The sequence below is a fragment of the Oryx dammah genome, unplaced genomic scaffold (genome assembly GCF_014754425.2).
Source record: "Oryx dammah isolate SB20612 unplaced genomic scaffold, SCBI_Odam_1.1 HiC_scaffold_11, whole genome shotgun sequence".
Taxonomy (NCBI): Eukaryota; Metazoa; Chordata; class Mammalia; order Artiodactyla; family Bovidae; genus Oryx; species Oryx dammah.
In genome coordinates, this window is record NW_024070195.1 from 50,267,242 (window position 1) to 50,287,239 (window position 19,998).

The 19,998-nt window shown below is 36.0% G+C and overlaps 1 protein-coding gene across 2 annotated transcripts in view; it reads left to right on the forward strand.

Annotated features, from left to right (window-relative positions):
- Window positions 1–19,998, forward strand: part of KHDRBS2 (KH RNA binding domain containing, signal transduction associated 2) — an 831,701-nt gene that overhangs the window by 525,549 nt on the left and 286,154 nt on the right. For both annotated transcript variants that reach the window (XM_040249230.1, XM_040249231.1), the window contains exon 5: window positions 14,254–14,381. In XM_040249230.1, the coding sequence (XP_040105164.1) occupies window positions 14,254–14,381 (128 nt within the window). The remainder of the gene's footprint in view (window positions 1–14,253; window positions 14,382–19,998) is intronic.

Here is a 19,998-nt window from a genome sequence, read left to right on the forward strand (position 1 = left end):
ATGTTTCAATGCCATTCTCCCAAATCATCGCACCCTCTCCCTCTCCCTCTGAGTCCAAAAGTCCGCTATACACATCTGTGTCTTTTTTGCTGTCCTGCATACAGGGTCATCATTGCCATCTTCCTAAATTCTATATATATGTGTTAGTATACCATATTGGTGTTTTTCTTTCTGGCTCACTTCACTCTGTATAATCGGCTCCAGTTTCATCCATCTCCTCAGAACTGATTCAAATGTATTCTTTTTAATGGCTGAGTAATACTCCATTGTGTATATGTACCACAGCTTGCTTACCCATTCATCTACTGATGGACATCTAGGTTGTTTCCATGTCCTGGCTATTATAAACAGTGCTGCAATGAACATTGGGGTACATGTGTCTCTTTCAATTCTGGTTTCTTCTGTGTGTATGCCCAACAGTGGGATTGCTGGGTCATAAGGCATTTCTATTTGCAATTTTTTAAGGAATCTCCACACTGTTCTCCATAGTGGCTGTACTAGTTTGCATTCCCACCAACAGTGTAGGAGGGTTCCCTTCTCTCCACACCCTCTCCAGCATTTATTGCTTGCATATTTTTGGATCGCAGACATTCTGACTGGTGTGAAGTGGTACCTCATTGTAGTTTTGATTTGCATTTCTCTAATAATGAGTGATGTTGAGCATCTTTTCATGTGTTTGTTAGCCATCCGTATGTCTTCTTTGGAGAAATGTCTATTTAGTTCTTTGGCCCATTTTCTGATTGGGTCGTTTATTTTTCTGGAATTGAGCTGCAGGAGTTGCTTGTATATTTTTGAGATTAGTTGTTTGTCAGTTGCTTCATTTGCTATTATTTTCTCCCATTCGGAAGGCTGTCTTTTCACTTTGCTTATGTTTTCCTTTGTTGTGCAGAAGCTTTTAATTTTAATTAGATCCCATTTGTTTATTTTTGCTTTTATTTCCAGAATTCTGGGAGGTGGATCATAGAGGATCCTGCTGTGGTTTATGTCAGAGAGTGTTTTGCCTATGTTCTCCTCTAAGAGTTTTATAGTTTCTGGTCTTACATTTAGATCTTTAATCCATTTTGAGTTTATCTTTGTGTGCGGTGTTAGAAAGTGATCTAGTTTCATTCTTTTACAAGTGGTTGGCCAGTTTTCCCAGCACCGCTTGTTAAAGAGATTGTCTTTACTCCATTGTATATTCTTGCCTCCTTTGTCAAAGATAAGGTGTCCATATGTATGTGGATTTATCTCTGGGCTTTCTATTTTGTTCCATTGATCTATATGTCTGTCTTTGTGCCAATACCATACTGTCTTGATGACTGTGGCTTTGTAGTAGAGTCTGAAGTCAGGCAAGTTGATTCCTCCAGTTCCATTCTTCTTTCTCAAGATTGCTTTGGCTATTCATGGTTTTTTGTATTTCCATACAAATCTTGAAATTATTTGTTCTAGTTCTGTGAAAAATATCGCCGGTATCTTGATAGGGATTGCATTGAATTTGTAAATTGCTTTGGGTAATATACTCATTTTCACTATATTGATTCTTCTGATCCATGAGCATGGTATATTTCTCCATCTATTAGTGTCCTCTTTGATTTCTTTCATCAGTGTTTTATAGTTTTCTGTATATAGGTCTTTAGTTTCTTTAGGTAGATATATTCCTAAGTATTTTATTCTTTTTGTTGCAATGGTGAATGGAATTGTTTCCTTAATTTCTTCTTCTACTTTCTCATTATTAGTGTATAGGAATGCAAGGGATTTCTGTGTGTTGATTTTATATCCTGCAACTTTACTATATTCATTAATTAGCTCTAGTAATTTTCTGGTAGAGTCTTTAGTGTTTTCTATGCAGAGGATCATGTCATCTGCAAACAGTGAGAGTTTTACTTCTTCTTTTCCAATTTGGATTCCTTTTATTTCTTTTTCTGCTCTGATTGCTGTGGCTAAAACTTCCAGAACTATGTTGAATAATAGTGGTGAAAGTGGGCACCCTTGTCTTGTTCCTGACTTAAGGGGAAATGCTTTCAATTTTTCACCATTGAGGATAATGTTTGCTGTGGGTTTGTCATATATAGCTTTTATTATATTGAGGTATGTTCCTTCTATTCCTACTTTCTGGAGAGTTTTTATCATAAATGGATGTTGAATTTTGTCAAAGGCCTTCTCTGCATCTATTGAGATAATCATATGGTTTTTATTTTTCAATTTGTTAATGTGGTGAATTACATTGATTGATTTGCGGATGTTGAAGAATCCTTGCATCTCTGGGATAAAGCCCACTTGCTCATGGTGTATGATCTTTTTAATGTGTTGTTGGATTCTGATTGCTAGAATTTTGTTGAGGATTTTTGCATCTATGTTCATCATTGATATTGGCCTGTAGTTTTCTTTTTTTGTAGTATCTTTGTCAGGTTTTGGTATTAGGGTGATGGTGGCCTCATAGAATGAGTTTGGAAGTTTACCTTCCTCTGCAATGGCTTCAGTCCCTGTCCACATTGATTTTGAAGTATAAGAAAGTAAAATCTGTTACCACTTCCCCTTCTATTTGTCATGAAGGGAATTGGATGCCATATTTTTTTTTTGAATGTTGAGTTTAAAACCAGCTTTCTCACTTTCCTCTTTCACTTTTTTCAAGAGGTTCTTTAGTTCTGCTTCACTTTATGCCATTAGAGTGGTATTATCTGCATATCTGAGGGTGTTGATATTTCTCCCAGAAATCCTGATTCGAACTTGTGATTCACTAGCCTGACATTTTGCGTAATATACTCTACATACAAGGTAAATAAGCTCGGTGACAATATACAGCCTTATTGAACTCCTTTCCCATTTTGCATATTGGGATCTAAGTGTTGTTTCTTGATCTGCATACAGTTTTCTCAAGAGACAGGTAAAGTGACAGGTAAAGATGGTATTCCCATCTCCTTAAGAAGTTTCCAGTTTGTTGTGAATCACATAGTCAAAGGCTCTAGCATAGTCAGTGGAGCCGATGCTTTTCTAGAATTCCCTGGCTTTCTCTATGATCCAGTGAATGTTGCCAATTTGATCTCTGTTTCCGTGGCCTTTTCTAAACCCAACTTGTACATCTGGAATTTCTTGATTCATGTGCTGCTGAAGCCTAGCTTGAAGGATTTTGAGTGTAACCTTGCTAGCATGGAAATTAGCACAGTTGAGTGGTAGTTTGAGCTTTCTTTGGCACTGCCCTTCTTTGGAACTGGAATGAAAACTGTCCATTTCCAGTCTTGTGGCCACTGGTGAGTTTTACAAACTTGTTGACACATTGAGTGCAGTACTTTAACAACAACATCTTATAGGAATTTAAATAGTTCATTTGGAATTCCATCACCTCCACTGGCTTTGTTCATAGTCATTCTTCCTTAGGCCCACTTGACTTGACGTTCCAGGATATTTAGCTCTACGTGACTGACCACAAACATTGTGGTTATCTGAGTCATTAAGACGTTTTTAATATAGTTTTGTGTAATTCTTGCCACCCTTCTTTTCTACTTCTGTTAGGTCCTTAATGTTGCTGCCCTTTATCATGCCCATACTTGCATGAAATATTCCTTTGATCTGTCTAATTTTTTTGAAGAAATGTTTAGTCTTTTCCATTCTATTGTTTTCCTCTATTTCTTTGCATTGCACATTTAAGAAGGCCTTCTTATCTCTCCTTTCTATTCTCTGGATCTCTGCCTTCATTTTGGTATGTATTTCCCTTTCTCCTTTGCCTTTCATTTCTCTTCTTTCCTCATATATTTGTAAAACTTCTTTAGATCATCACTTTGCCTTCTTGAATTTCTTTTTCTTTGGGATGGTTTTGGTCACTGCCTCCTGTACAATGTTACAAACTTCTGTCCGTAGTTCTTCCAACACTATGTCCATCAGATCTAATCCCTTGAATCTATTTGTCATCTCCAGCCTAAAATCATAAAAGATTTGATTTAGGCTACATCTGAATGGCTTAGTGGCTTTCCCTACTTTCCTTAACATAAGCCTGAAATTTCCAATAAAGAGTTTTGATAAAAGCCACAGTCAACTTAAGTCTTGTTTTTGCTGATTGTATACAGCCTCTTCATCATCAACTGCATAGAATACAGTCAATTTATATTTCTGTTTTTCTGCCTTTACCATACTATCTTGACTACTGTAGGTTTGCAGTGTAGTGTGAAATCAAGGAGCCTGAATCGTCCAGGTTCGTTTCTCTTCCTAAAGATTGTTTTGATGATTTGAGGTCTTTTGTGTTCCTTACAAATTATAAAGTGTTTTTTTTTTTCCTAATTCTGTGATAAATACCATTGGTAATTTAACAGAGATTGCATTCAATCTGTAGATTGTTTTGGGTAATACAGTCACTTTCAAAACATTAATTCTTCCCATACAAGAATATGGTCTATCTCTGCATCTGCTTATGTCGTTTTCACTTTCTTATAACAGTATCATATATTCTGTGCCCAAGTCTTTTGCCTTCTTACATACATTTATTCCTAAGTACTTTACTTTTTGCAGCAATGGTAAGAGGGATTGTTTCCTTAATTTCTCTTTCAGATTTTTCATCTTTAGTACATAAAAATGAAAAAGATTTCTGTATATTAATTTCACATCCTGTGGCTCTGCAAGATTCATTGATTATCACTAGTAGTGTCTGGTGGCATCTTTAGGATATTTTACATGTAATATCATGTCATCTGCAAATAGTGACAGTTTTATTCTTTTCCGGTATGGATTTCTTTTATTCCCTTTCCTTGTCTGATTGCTTTCACTAGGACTTCCAAACTGTATTGATTAATAAAGGCTGGAGTAATTAATAAAGGACATTCTTGCCTTGTTCCAGCTTTTAGATGAAATTATTCCCTTTTTAATCATTGAAAATGATGTTTGTTGTGGATTTTTCATATACATATGACCTTTAATGTGTTGAGGTTATTTTCCTCTATGCCCACTTTCTGGGAAGTTTTTACCATAAATGTTTATTTAATTTTGTCAAAAGATGTTATTGAATCCACTGAGATGATCGAATGGTTTTTATTCTTCAGTTTGTTAGTATGGTGAATCACATTTATTAACTTGCATATACTGAAGAATCCTTGCATCTGTTCACTTGATAAGTCCAACTTAACTATGTTATCTGATATTTTTAATGTGTTGTTGGATTTTGTTTACTAATATTTTGAAGAAAACTTTTGCATCTATGTTCATCAATGATATTTGCCTGTAGTTTTCTTTTTTGTGTGTGATATATTTATCAATTTTGGTATCAGGGTAGTTGTGGCCTTGTAGAATGAGCTAGGCAGTGTCCATCCCTTTTCAAGCTTTCAGAAAAATTTGAGAAGGATAAGTGTTAAGTCTTTTCTAAGTATTTGATAGAGTTCACATATGAAGCCATATGTTCCTGGATTTTTGTCTGTTGGAAGATTTTAAAACATAGTTATGATTATTCTTTTCATATTATCTATTTCTTGGTGGTTCAGTCTTGGGAACTTAACCAATCTTAGAACTTGGGATTCTCAAGAATGCATTCATTTCTTCTAGATTGTCCATTTTATTGGCATATACTTGCTTATAGTAGTCTTTTATGATCCTTTGTATTTTTGCAGTGTCACTGGTAACTTTTCCTTTTTCATTAATAATTTTATTGATTTAAGTCCCTCCTTTTTTTCTTGATAAGTTTGGCTGAAGGTTGATCAATTTTATCTTTCCAAAGAACCAATTTTTTAGTGTCATTAAGCTTTGTTATTGTTTTCTTCATTGCTATTTCACTTATTTCTGCTTTGAATTTTATGGTTCCTTTCCTTATACTAACTTTGGGTTTTGATTGTTCATCTTCCTCTAATTGTTTTAAAGAAAATGTTAGGTTGATCATTTGTGCTTTTTCTTATTTTCTGAGGTAAACTTATTTTGCTATAAACATCTCTTTTATAATAGCTTTCCTGCATCCCATATGTTTTTGATAACCTTGCCTTTGTTATCATTTGTCTTTATATATATTTTTAATTTTTTCTTTGATTTCTTAAGTGATCCATTGGTTATTTAGTAGCATATTGTTTAGCCTCCATGTGTTTGCTTCCTATGTTTTTATTCCTAAAATTTGATTGATTTCTTGTTGTTGATTTCTAATCTCATGGTGTTGTGGTCAGAAAGATTCTTGGTATGACTTCAATTTTCTTGTATTTACCGAGGATTGATTTTTGTATCAAGATGTGATCTATTCTAGAGAACATTCTGTATGCATTTGAGAAAAAAAGTGTATTCTACAGTTTTTGGATGGAATGTCCCATTAATTCTATCTGGTCTAATGTGTCATGTAAAATGTGTGTTTCCTTAACAGTTTTCTGTCTGAATGATCTATCCATTGATGTAAGTAGAACATTAAAGGCCCCACTATTATTGAGTCGTCAATTCCTCTTTCATGGCTGTTCAGTTCAGTTCAGTTCAGTTCAGCTCAGTCATTCAGTCGTGTCCTACTCTTTGCAACCCCATGGACTACAGAACACCAGCCTTCCTTGTCTATCACCAACTCCCAGAGCTTGCTCATATTCATGTCCATCAAGTCAGTGATGCCATCCAAGCATCTCATTCTCTGTCATCCCCTTCTCCTCCTGCCTGCAATCTTTCCAAGCATCTTTTATTTCTTCTTCTTTTTCACATGAGTCAGTTCTTTGCATCAGGTGGCCAAAGAAATGGCGTTTCAGCTTCAGCATCAGTCCTTCCAATGAACATTCAGGAATGATTACAGTGAGGATGGACTGGTTGGATCTCCTTGCAGTCCAAGGGACTCTCAAGAGTCTTCTCCAACACCACAACTCAAAGGCATCAGTTCTTCAGCTCTCAGCTTTCATTGTAGTCCAGCTCTCACATCCATACATGACTACTGGAAAAACCATAGCTTTGATGAGACAGACCTTTGTTGGCAAAGTAATGTCTCTGCTTTTTAATATGCTGTCTATGTTGGTCATAACTTTCCTTCCAAGGAACAAGTGTCTTAATTTCATGGCTGCAGTCATCATCTACAGTGATTTTGGAGCCCAAAATAGTAAACTGTGTCACTGTTTCCACTGTTTCTCTTTATATTTGCCATGAAATGATGGGACCAGATTCCATGATCTTGTTTTTCTGAATGTTGAGTTTTAAGCCAACTTTTTCACTCTCTTCTTTCACTTTCATCAATAGTCTCTTTAGTCTTCACTTTCTGCCATAAGGGTGGTGCCATCTTAGTATCTGAGGTTACTGATATTTCTCTGGCAATCTTGATCCCAGCTTGTGCTTCATTCAGTTAGGTATTTTCCATGATGTACTCTGCATATAAGTTAATTAAGGAGGGTGACAATATACAGCCTTAACATACTCCTTTCCCAATTTGGAACTATTCAGTTATTCCATGTCCAGTTCTAACTGTTGCTGCTTGGTTTTCATGACTCTTACCATTGCTTATGTATTGAAGTGTTCCTATGTTTGATGAATGTGTATTTACACTTGTTATATCTTCTTCTCAGATTGATTTCTTGATCATTATGTGGTGTTCTTCCTTGTCTCCTTTAATAGTCTTTATTTTAAAGTCCGTTTTGTCTGATATTAGTATTGCTACTCCAAGTTTCTTTTGAATTCTATTTGCATGAAGCAATGTCTTCCATCTCCTCACTTGCGGTCTGTTTGTGTTCTTGTGTTCCTAGATCTGAAGTACGTCTCTTGTAGACACCGTGTATATGGGTCCTGTTTTTGTATCCATTCAGCCAGTTTGTCTTTTGGTTGGAGCATTTAATCCACTTAAACCAAAAGTAATTATTGCTATATATTATGAGATAGTTAGATAGCATCACCAATTCAATGGACATGAACTTAAGCAAACTCTAGGAGATAGTGGAGGACAGGAAAACCTGGCATACTGCAGCCCATGGGGTTTCAAAGAGTCAGACATGACTTAGTGACTGAACAAAAACAGCAATATCCTTATTACCATTTTCTTAGCTTTTGCTTGTTATAGATCGTTTGGTCTCTTCATATCTGAATAAGAACCTTGCTCTGTTGTGTATTCTTGGTTGAAAGTTTTTCTCTTTATCACTCTATATATATCATGCAAATTCCTTCTTGTCTCCAAAGTTTCTGATGAACAAAATCAGATGATAGTCTTATGGGATTCCCTTGTTTGTTATTTATTGCTTTTCCTTTGCTGCTTTTAGTATATTTTCTTTGTCTTTAAGTTTTTTTCAATTTGATTAACATGTGTTTTGGCATGTTCTTCCTTGGCTTTTCTTATATAGGAGTCTCTGCACTTTCTGAACTTGTTTGACTCTTTTCTTTCCCCTTTAGTGAAGTTTTCATTTATTTTCTCTTCGAATATTTTCTTAGTCTCTTTCTCTCTCTTCTCCTTTGGGACCTATATAATGCAAATCTTGGTGCATTTAATATTGTCCCAGAGGTCTCTTAACTTTCCTAATTTCTTTTTAGTCCTTTTTGCTTTATTATGTTCCACTTAATGATTTCCATCATTCTATCTTCCAGATCACTTATCAGTTTCTCTGCCTCATTTATTCTGCTCCTGATTTCTTCTAGTGTATGTTCTATTTCAGTTATTTTATTCTTCAGCTCTGTTTGTTCTTTCTATCTTCTAGCTCTTTGTTAAAAATTTTTTTGTATCTTCTAGGTCTGTACCTTCATTTTCTCCAAGACCTTGTGTCATCTTTACCATCATTACTCTGATTTATTTTGGGATAGATTTCCCACCTCCATTTCACTTATCTGTTCTTCTAGGGTTTTATTTTGTCCTCTCATCTGGGACATATTTCTCTGCCATCTCATTTTATTTGTATTCATGGCGTCCTTTCCACAGGCTGCAGGATTGTAGCTCCACTTGCTTCCAGTGTCTGCTCTTGGTGAGTGAGATTGAACTAGAAGCTTGTGCAGATTTTTTGGTGGGAGGGACTGGTGTCTGACCACTAGTGAGCAAGATCTCTTGTGGGAAGGGCTATGCCAAATCGTGTGTTTACAGGTGTCTGTTAGCTCAGTAGCACTTTTGGCAGCCTATCTGCTGATGTGTGAATCTGCATTTCTGCCCTGTTTGTTGTTTGGCCTGAAGCATCCTAGCACTGGAGACTATAGTCTAATGGGTGGGTCCAGATCTTACTGCCAAAATAGTAGCCTCCAGAGGGCTCATGCCAGTTCCATGATACCTGTATCATTAATGTCCTCATTCCTACAGTGATCCACAGCTGCCCCTGCCACTACAAGAGACCCTTCAAAACCATGGTCTGGCCCATGTTCCTGTGAAGTTACTGCTTTTTCCCTGAGTCCCAGTGTGCACCAGAGCTTGTCTGTGCCTCTAAGAGCAGAATTTCTTTCCCAAAATCTTGTGGAGCTCCTGAGATTAAGCCTCACTGACCTCAAAACCAAAGGCTCTGGAAGTTCTTCCTCCTAATGCCAGACTCCCCAGTCTTGGGAGTCTGCTGTGTGTCTCAAAATGATCACTTCTGTGGGAGAGCTTCTGCGTTATAATTATTATCCAGTTTGTGGGTCAACTACCCAGTGGATATTGGATTTAATTATATCACAAATGCATCCCTCCTACCATCTCAATGTGGCTTCTTGTCTGTCTTTGGATGTAGAATATCATTTCTTGTTAGTTCCAGTGTTTTTGACTGATGGTTGGTCAGCATTTAGTTGTGATTTTGGTGGAGTATTTTTTTTTTTTTAGAGAAGGTGAGCTCAAGTTCTTCTACTCAAACATCTTGTCTCCAATTCAGGTTGTAATATATTTTTTATAATATCACATTTTCAGTGCAATTGTGGAGCATTTTTTTAGTAGTAATTTTAAAATTCTAGGTAACAAAATATCAGGAACATATGCCTCAATTAAACGTGTACTAAGATGCTCTAGTTTCAGATAGATTCATTACCTAGTAACGAACAATTAATTCAAAGTTTGGTCTGTGCTTAATGAAGAACTGGCTATGAGCACATAATACACAATTAAAAGTTTTGGAGTTTAGAAAATTATATTTATGTCATGAAAATAATACACAAGATATATTTAGTCTAGAGAATACTTAGAGTTTCAGTAGCTTTACATTTGGGCATTTAAAATTATTTCTCATTTATTTGAAAGAGCTAGATTTATTACTATAAATACAGTGATATATATATATATACTTTAGTTGCATACCTAGAAAAACTTGAGGTTATTAAAAACCTGGTCATTCAATAATCTAATACTAATTTAATAATCTATAATAATATAATTTAATAATCTAATCTATTAACATATTAACTGATTTTCTTTCAATGATATAAATTTGCATTAAAAGTATGATTTAAAACTATTTGTCACTATTACTTTGCAATTCTCTTATGCAATATTTGTTTCAGTTATCACAAATGACATTCAAATTTACTCCAAATTTGACATGCAAATGACATTCAAAATTACTCCCCCAACCCATCTCTGAATTTCTAAGATAAATCTTAATATTTCCTTAACATTTTAAACTAAGATTATCAAGATCAAATGTAAATTCTCTACAAACTTTTTTCATTCCTTTCTTCCTCTGGTTAATAGTGTCATTATTCTTCTAGCCATTTCTGCATTAAAATGTCTTTTATTCCTGCCTTACCAAGTCATACTGTACACCTTCCACTAAAGTATTCTTGAACAGCTGTGGTTGCCCATCCTCTCTCGCTCCATCACACAGGTACATACTAAGTAGAATTTCATTGTTTCCACAATTCATCTACCTCAGCTAAGGCCTAAAACATGTCTTGTTTTGCTTACTCTATGACTCACCCATACTTTTTGTATTAAGTGAAATTATTTAGAAAATTGGACAACATTCAATTTATTTTCTTAAAACATTAATTACTATTCTTTTTACTAGTTAATGGGGCTTCCCTCATGTCTCAGATGACAAAGAATCCGCCTGCAATGAAGGAGACCAGGTTTGATCTCTGCATTGAGAAGATACCCTGGACAAGGGAATGGCAACCCATTCCAGTATTATTGCCTGGAAAATTTCATAGACAGAGGAACCTGGTGGACAATAGTCCATGGTATCACAAAGAGTCAGATAGGACTGAGCAACTAACACCTTTTGCTAATCAGCAATCTGTTCCATGTTTAATCTATATGTAATAATTTTAAAATAAGAGAGTGGCAAATATTCTAATTAATCAGAGTATAAGGTATGTTGAACAGAATAGGCTCCACCAGCATTTACATCAATGGATATACCAAAGCTCTCAGCCTGTAATGTTGGGAACTTGATTTTGTCAGCATTGTCTATGTTAGTTCTGATTCCCCCAGAATCAGGTTTAACTTGGATTAAACATGTAAGGACTTCTTTAGGGAACATGTTCTTATGGCGAAAAAGATAAATGAGTAAGTAAAGAGGGAGCCAAGGAAGGATGGAGAGCCCTCACAATAGAATATCTGATCCAAAGTAAAGAGAGGTCCTAGACAGCCTGGGAAAATGGCATTATAGGGAAATTCAGCTCGGCTGTCTAGAAATCCTTGTGGCACAGGCAGAGGAGACTTGTAACTCCCAGGTATCACTTATTTTAGCATTTCAATCACATTTGATCATTCACTGGGAGTTCCTCTTGGGTAGAGGGCCTTGGGACCAATATGAGTTCAGAACAAGGCAAGAGGAATTCTACTGTCAGTTACATCTGCAGTTACAGCTCTGAGTTCAGTTGGCCAACACAACCCTGGGAGATGATCCAGTGTTTAAAATATATTATATCTAACTACCTCATAAGAAATTTGATTACATATTAGCAATCAGTTCATTTTAGTCGCTCAGTCGTGTCCGACTCTTTGTGACCCCATGAATCGCAGCACGCCAGGCCTCCCTGTCCATCACCAACTCCCAGAGTTCACTCAGATTCACATCCATCGAGTCAGTGATGCCATCCAGCCATCTCATCCTCTGTCGTCCCCTTCTCCTCCTGCCCCCAATCCCTCCCAACATCAAAGTCTTTTCCAATGAGTCAACTCTTCGCATGAGGTGGCCAAAGTACTGGAGCTTCAGCTTTAGCATGAGTCCTTCCAAAGAAATCTCAGGGCTGATCTCCTTCAGAATGGACTGGTTGGATCTCCTTGCAGTCCAAAGAACTCTCAAGAGTCTTCTCCAACACCACAGTTCAAAAGCATCAATTCTTCAGTGCTCAGCCTTCTTCACAGTCCAACTCTCACATCCATACATGACCACTGGAAAAACCATAGCCTTGACTAGACGGACCTTAGTCGGCAAAGTAATGTCTCTGCTTTTGAATATGTTATCTAGGTTGGTCATAACTTTCCTTCCAAGGAGTAAGCATCTTTTAATTTCATGGCTGCAGTCACCATCTTCAGTGATTTTGGAGCCCCCCAAAAATAAAGTCAATAGTGTTTTGCTTATACTAAGAGCTAACAATCTTAGTGTCAAATTTTGACATTAATATTTATAATAGTACATTGTTTAATTCTGTCATAAGATATGCTCTAAAGTAATATTACATGTATAAATTTATCTGCAATTTATTAACTTTTTCTCAGCCTTAAATGTTGCAAAAATTAGAATATGTCTCTTTTTTATAATTCATGACAACCTGGAGGGATAGGATAGAGAGAGAGATGGAAGAGGAGGTTCAGGATGGAAGAGACACATGTATGTATACCTATGGCTGATTCACATTGATATATGGCAAAAACTATCACAATATTGAAATTATTCTTCAATTAAAATAAATTAAAAAAAAATACTTTGGGGGTCCATGGATTTTCATTAGATAAGAAGCTGCAAAGATCTGCTGTCAAATTAGGAATATTATATGGGAGAAACATTATGGAATTAATTTTTCATTTGATAGTGACTAGTCATTTCAATCAGAAGGAGCAATCTGTCACATTCCCCAATCCTAATAAAATATTAGGCATGTTAATTATTCAGTTTCATTGCTGTGTGAATGTGAAAAATAAGAGGTATAAATTGAGTAATATATGACTTGTTATTTGTCAATAGCTCTTCTGTCAATCTACTCTCCTGAATCCATTATTCAGGTGCTGAACAGGGTGAACACGAAAGCAACATGTTAAAAATAAAAAGTAAATGCTTTGGAATGATTAGTACTTTTACATGTGAACAAAGTAGTTTTGGGGGCATGAGGTAAACTTTGTGTTAGAAATGCTTGTAGATTGCATGCACCTCCCCATCTTCTAGCCTGGGATATGCAGATGAGTGCACGGTTTCCATATGCTGTTACTATAACTCACATTCATAGAGCTAACCTGGCTCAAGTGTCCACAAGACCTCAGACATCATTTATGTTAACCCAAACATTGCTACAAATATTTCTTATCTCAATTCCTAGATAGCTCATGACTTTCACTTAAACCCATCTTTAATGAAATAGAATTTACTTGGATTGCCCGTTTCACAAAAATACCAATTATCCGGTTTTGCATTGCTCCACCAGGAGTTTGTGTGTGTGTGTGTGTGTGTGTGTGTGTGTGTGTACATTCACATAAGTGTAGCAGTAAAAAGAGGAACAGGTAAGACTAACACTAGTTTTTTGCATACAGCATTCATCTTCATTGACTCAGGTCATTCTTTAGTCCTATTTAAATGACAGATATGTTTCCACATTAGTGCAGGACCAAGCTAGTCTCTTTGACTTTGACTCAGTCTCTGACTGCTATGAAGCTTCTCTTCTGCTCTGGCTATTATTCTCCATCAGCCCATAGCTAGAACACATAGGAAAGTATTTATTTTTTAAACATTGCTCATCAAGTTGTTTAGTTCAATTTGCACAGCTTCCAAGTTGTCTGAAACTGGCCATTCACTTGAATTTTTAAATTATTTTAGCACAGTGTCTACTTTGGTCCTTGGAGTTGACCCTCTTCAGTTTATGTGTCAGGGATAATTGAGTGTTATGCAGTCATTCACAATCTGCACATGCTCATTCCAGTAAAGTTGTTTATCTTATGAGCAACCATAACCGTGGTACCTTCTAAAATATTGTTCTGTATTGTTATCTGTTCTTTTCTGGCTAACATATAAAGTCATATCCTAGCAAATCTCATTTGATTTCCAGTTGTGTACTTCCTTGATAAAAGAAGCAATTTCAATTTCTCTCCATAAAACTAAGAACTTAAAGTATGTTTACTTTTACGTCATTTTGGATTTTTGTATATGTCTCCAGCAAATAAATGAAAAAAAAAAAACAAAAACCTTTTTTCTTACTGTGTTTGTTCAGTTCTAGGAGCTTCAGGCCCCATTTTAACTCAACAGGTCATTTTTTTTTTTTTTTTTTTAGGACTATAATGATGAAATTCGTCAGGAACAACTACGTGAATTATCTTACTTAAATGGCTCAGAGGACTCTGGTCGTGGCAGAGGTGTTAAAGGCAGAGGGATAAGAATAGCTCCCACAGCTCCATCAAGGTACATTACTTCTTCCTTTAAATAAATTAACAGTCACTAAAGGTGGCAATCCTTCACCGGCCTGTTCTCTGTCATGATCACAGCTAGGAATAAACAACATCAGCAACAATAACCACCACTGACCAAAAAAAAAAAAAAAAAATCAATAACAACAGATGCTTATATAGCTCATAAGAGCTTTACATAAATTATCACCAGTGTATAGTTAAGCATTATCTACAGGTGAGCAACTAATAAAGATGTAACCAATATGCCTGAGAACATACGAGCAGTCTGACTCCAAAATTCAGAGTCTGAGCTCTTAACAACTGTTCCAAAAAGAAAAGAGGCGCAAACCTGAGACTTTTTACTCTGGTCTTGTCCCCAGGATTAAGGCAAGCAGATGATATAGTTATACACATCTTTGAACCAGGATGACCTTGCATAAAGAGAAAATTTCAAATATCTTCAGTGCCTTAAGTGGCCCTTGAATTGATACAGTCTTGCCAGATAGGTATAGAGATAAATGAGGATAATGATAGATGGAGGTAAATAAGTAGATATTTAAATAAATAAAGAGTCCAGAAAGCCAGATGTATATTACCTACATGGGTGAGAGTAAGAATATTTTAAGTTTAGTTATATTTGGTTGTTCAATGTCCTCAGAGAATATTGTCTTTGATATAATTCACGTCACAAACAAACTGGAATCTTTCTGTATCAGAATTTGTTTTGTAGGATTCTGTGTTTGTCAATCTTTGAACAGAAAGCATTGTTCTGTAAAGAGGTAAAATGAAAAATATTCACACACTTCACACAGAGACTGTGTAATTCTGTCCTCTTTATCCTGTTGAAGTTGGCTTTCAAATCTGTAAATGTCTTAGAATTAGAGTAGTATATTGCCTAGAAACCATTTCAAGAGAGAGATTCCAAGATACTTTACTAATTCAATTTGCTTTTATTTGCTTTTATTAAAATCATCATTAATTTATTTTTCTTTTTAAATTAAATTATTTATTTTAATGAGGATAATTGCTTAAGAATATTGTGACAATTTTTGCCATACATTAACATGAATCAGCCACAGCTATATATGTGTCCTCTCATCCTGAAATCCTTCCCACCTCTTTCCTCACCCTATCCCTCTGAATTGTGCTTTTTTATTTTTTAAATTATATCCCAAATATTTTAACCACCTTCCATCACTGGTTTTAACCTTTAATCACACACATCAAAAAAATCTATACTTAGGAAAAAAAAAGATAAGAATGACAATTTCCCAAACGAAGTATCAGGGGAATAATTGACTATCTAAATGTAAAACCTGGCAGCTATGCAATTAATTTGCCTAATGAAAAACCTTCTGAAAATGTTTCATTGATTATTTTTACATTTTTATTCTTCAAAAAATTTTTATAATTGAGCTTTCTAATGCTACCCAGAAACAGTTTATATTTATGGATACACCTTTTATGAAATCAGTCTTTTATAAGACCCTTATATTAACCCTATTTTTATGGGTTGGGGGATGACATCACTGCAACTAATATTAAATTGATCATACCTTAGGGTTTAAATAATGAAATTGTCATTTTTGTAGCTTAAAAATTTATAATTTTGGCAGCAGTTTTTTATGGTGTAAATTATGCATTAAAGGAGAAGGAAATGGCAATCCACTCCAGTATTCTTACCTGGGAAATCCCATGGATAGAGGTGCCTGGCAGGCTATAGTCCATGGGGTCAAAAGATATGGACATGACTTAGTAACTAAACAACCACTACCAAGTATGTATTGAATGAGTATGCAGGCAACTAGTCTTTTTATGTTCCATATTTCTTGGAATTGGGACCATTTTAAAAAAATAATGCATTAGCCTGTTTTTGAATTATAAAATAATTATAATATAATTTTGAATTATAAAATAATTCTATTAAAGGATTTTGTTTTGTTATTGATGTTTCTTAAGGTAATAATTCAGTTGTCATATTTGAGTAAGCCATATAAAATTTCAACTTTAGTGAATTTTTATTGTAAAATATTAATTTCTCCAATTGTTTAGTAAAGGACAGAGCATTGTATTCTTGATTTTTAAATACTTTGGAAAAATTTGATTGAAAGCTTTGCTCAATCTGATACTGCATATGTAAAAGAGAGAACTAATATTGAAAATTAAACCTCAATTTCAATGCCATCTTAATGTTATTAATATATTAACATTTATAAAAGTAAATGTAGCAGAACTCTGATGTTTTCTTTTTCAGACCACATGATGAAATGCATCTGCAGTTGTAAGAATACGCATCAAAAGATGCTTGCTTTTTGGAAAGAAAGCTATGACAAATCTGATATGAAGAATTAGCTTATTGTTAAAGACCCTGACACTGAGAAAGATTTAATCAAGAGGAGAAGATGGCTACAGAGGATAAGATGGTTAGATAGCATTACCAACTCAATGGACATAAACTTGAGCAAACTATGGGAGACAGTGGAGGTCAGAGGACACATGTGCTATAGTCCATGGGGTCACAAAGAGTCAGACATAACTTAGCTACTGAACAGTAAAAAAAAAATTACATAACTGAAGACTTAAGATCTTTACATATATCACCACTACATGTTGGATGAGTGTAAACAGTAGAAAAATAAGACATTTGAGGCAGTCTTTGAAGTTATTTTTGTTTGTTTGCTACAATGAGAACTATGGACGGAGGAGCCTGGTAGGCTGCAGTCCATGGGGTCGCTAGGAGTTGGGCACGACTCAGCGACTTCACTTTCATGCATTGGAGAAGGAAATGACAACCCACTCCAGTGTTCTTGCCTGGAGAATCCCAGGGATGGGGGAGACTTGTGGGCTGCCATCTATGGGGTTGCACAGAGTCAGACATGACTAAAGTGACTTAGCAGCAGCAGCAGCAGAAACAATGAGAACTAACACATAGAATAAATGGAACTTGTTAAAGAGAAGAGTAATCACATTTGTTTCCAAGAAAGATGACTCAATCACTACTGTGATAACAGAGAAAAATTAGAGAAAGACACAGAGAGACAGACACTAATGGCAGAGAACCCAGTGAAAAAGAAAGTCCATTATTCCACCCAGAAATAAATACCACTCAGAATATTAGAGGTAAATGATGAGATTAGAGACAACAATTTTTATGAATTAGTTTCTGGTTGGGCTTCCCATTTGGCTCAGCTGGTAAATAATCTGCTTCTAATGCAGGAGACCTGGGTTCAGTCCGTGGGTTGGGAAGATCCCTTGAAAAAGGGAAAGGCTACCCACTTCAGTATTCTGGCCTGTAGAATTCCACAGACTATATAGTCCATGGGGTTGCGATGAGTCAGTCACAACTGAGTGGCTTTCACTTTCACTTTACTTTCAGTGCCTGATTAGATGTTGGAGATCAGAGAGTGGTCCTACACAGGATAAATCTCTGATGTCTGCCCTGGTTAGAGATTAATGACATCCATTAAGATTATGTAAAAGACCAAGTTTAATGAAAACTATAATTATTCCTATAATTGATCCTAGGTCTATGGATTGCCGGTGTGTCCTTGGGAATATGACTTGTATTTTCTGTGACTTAGTTCTCAACCTTTTATAATAGCTTAGAAATAGCTATGTGACAACTTTGTCAAGATTTTTAAGTTAGATGACACATGTTAAGCACTGTTTCCCAAACTGGTTCTGTTCAGTTCAGTTGCTTAGTTATGTCTGACTCTCTGACGCCATGGCAAAACTGGTTAGCACATTGGAATCACTGAAGATCACTGCTGCTGGAGACTGTGATTTAATCATCGTGGAGTGGAGTCTGGAGTCTGGACCTTTTCAATGAATTTTAGGTGACTCTAACATGCAGACCAGATAAGGAGACATGGTCCAGGTTATGGTGGATGGTAGGGAGGAAAGTGCTAAGAGCCATCAGAGTGAGAGACTGCAAAGTGCACTGTGAGGCACAGAAAACGGTGACAATCATCTCCCAAGGAGGGCCTAGGAGCAGATGTTAGTGTATAAACCTGAGGAGTAAAAAGGAGGAATGGGAAGATAAGCAGAGTTATACATATCCAAAGAAGGCATTTATAACCCACACTGATAAGTGTAGGAAGTACTGTGATATGGAGGCTATGTAAATGAACCTGGTGGATCTGGAAACTAGTAAGATACTGGTGACACCAGTCAAAAGTATTTTCAACAAAGTGGAAAAATCAATAAACAAATTTCATTTGATTCAGGAATGAACGTGAGGGGGGTGGAATTAAGGATAGAAAACTTTCAAGAAGTCAGAAAAGTAGAGAAAAGAACACTATAGTGTTGATTCAGCCAGGAACACTTATGTTCTAAATAGATGATATCAATCTTGAGTTGAATTGAAGATCTGAGTTGATGAGAGATATAGGGTTAATATTCCAGGGTAAGAACATACGATATCAGAGGTAATAAGTCAGGTTCAAGAAACAGCAAGGCTTTGTCTGGGAGACACTTGATGAAGAAATGGGATGAGAAATTAAATTCGATGTGAGCGTAATGTAATTCTAAAGTCGGAATAATTGTTATAGATTCAGAAATCTTATTTTACCCACTAAGAAAAGTTATAACAACTCAGGCTTAGGGAGTTAGAACAACTTACCTGTGATCGTTCAATGGCATAAATAGAATTTGTGGCTAAAGTATGGTGACATGATTTACTACCCACCCAAAGGACACTTTCAAAAGTATTAAAATGCTAAATTAGGACAACAATTATAATTCTGAACTATACTGGGCAAACCTAGATATATGCACACCTTACATATGAAGTGTTAGGAGGCCTAGTGAAGGCAAAAATTAGTCTATATTTCCATTTTATAGACGGGCTTTTGTGTTACACAGTAGTTTAGAATATTATGGGCTTAGATATATTGTGATTGAAGGGGGCACTGGGCCTTTCAGGATCTCCCAATGTAGGAGAGCATTCTCTATACATTAGATTCACAGTAAGTTCCCTAATAATTTCTCTATTCATCAGCTCTATAATCTATTGAAAAATTTTAAAAGCTTTACCAGTATTCTTACTGTTCACTCTTAAAGCTCATTTACCACAAAAGCCAACTGCCTACTATTCATAGCAGAAAGCATAACCTACACCCCTACTTGTTCAGTTCAGTTCAATTCAATTCAGTCACTCAGTCCTGTCTGACTCTTTGAGACTGCATGGACTACAGCAAGCCAGGCCTCCCTGTCCATCACCAACTCCCAGAGTTTACTCAAACGCATGTGCATTGAGTTGGTGATGACGTCCAACCATCTCATCCTCTGTCATCCTTTTCTTCTGCCTTCAATCTTTACAGCATCAGGGTCTTTTCAAATGAGTCAGTTCTTACAATCAGGTGGCCAAAGAATTGGGGTCTCAGCAACAGTTCTTCCAATGAATATTCAGGACTGATTTCCTTTAAGATGGACTGGTTGGATCTTGTTGCTGTCCAAGGGACTCTCAAGAATCTTCTCCAACATCACAGTTCAAAAGCATCAACTCTTCAGTGCTCAGCTTTCTTTAGAGTCCAACTCTCACATCCATACATGACTACTGGAAAAACAATAGCTTTGACTAGACAGAACTTTGATGGCAAAGTAATGTCTCTGCCTTTTAATATGCTGTC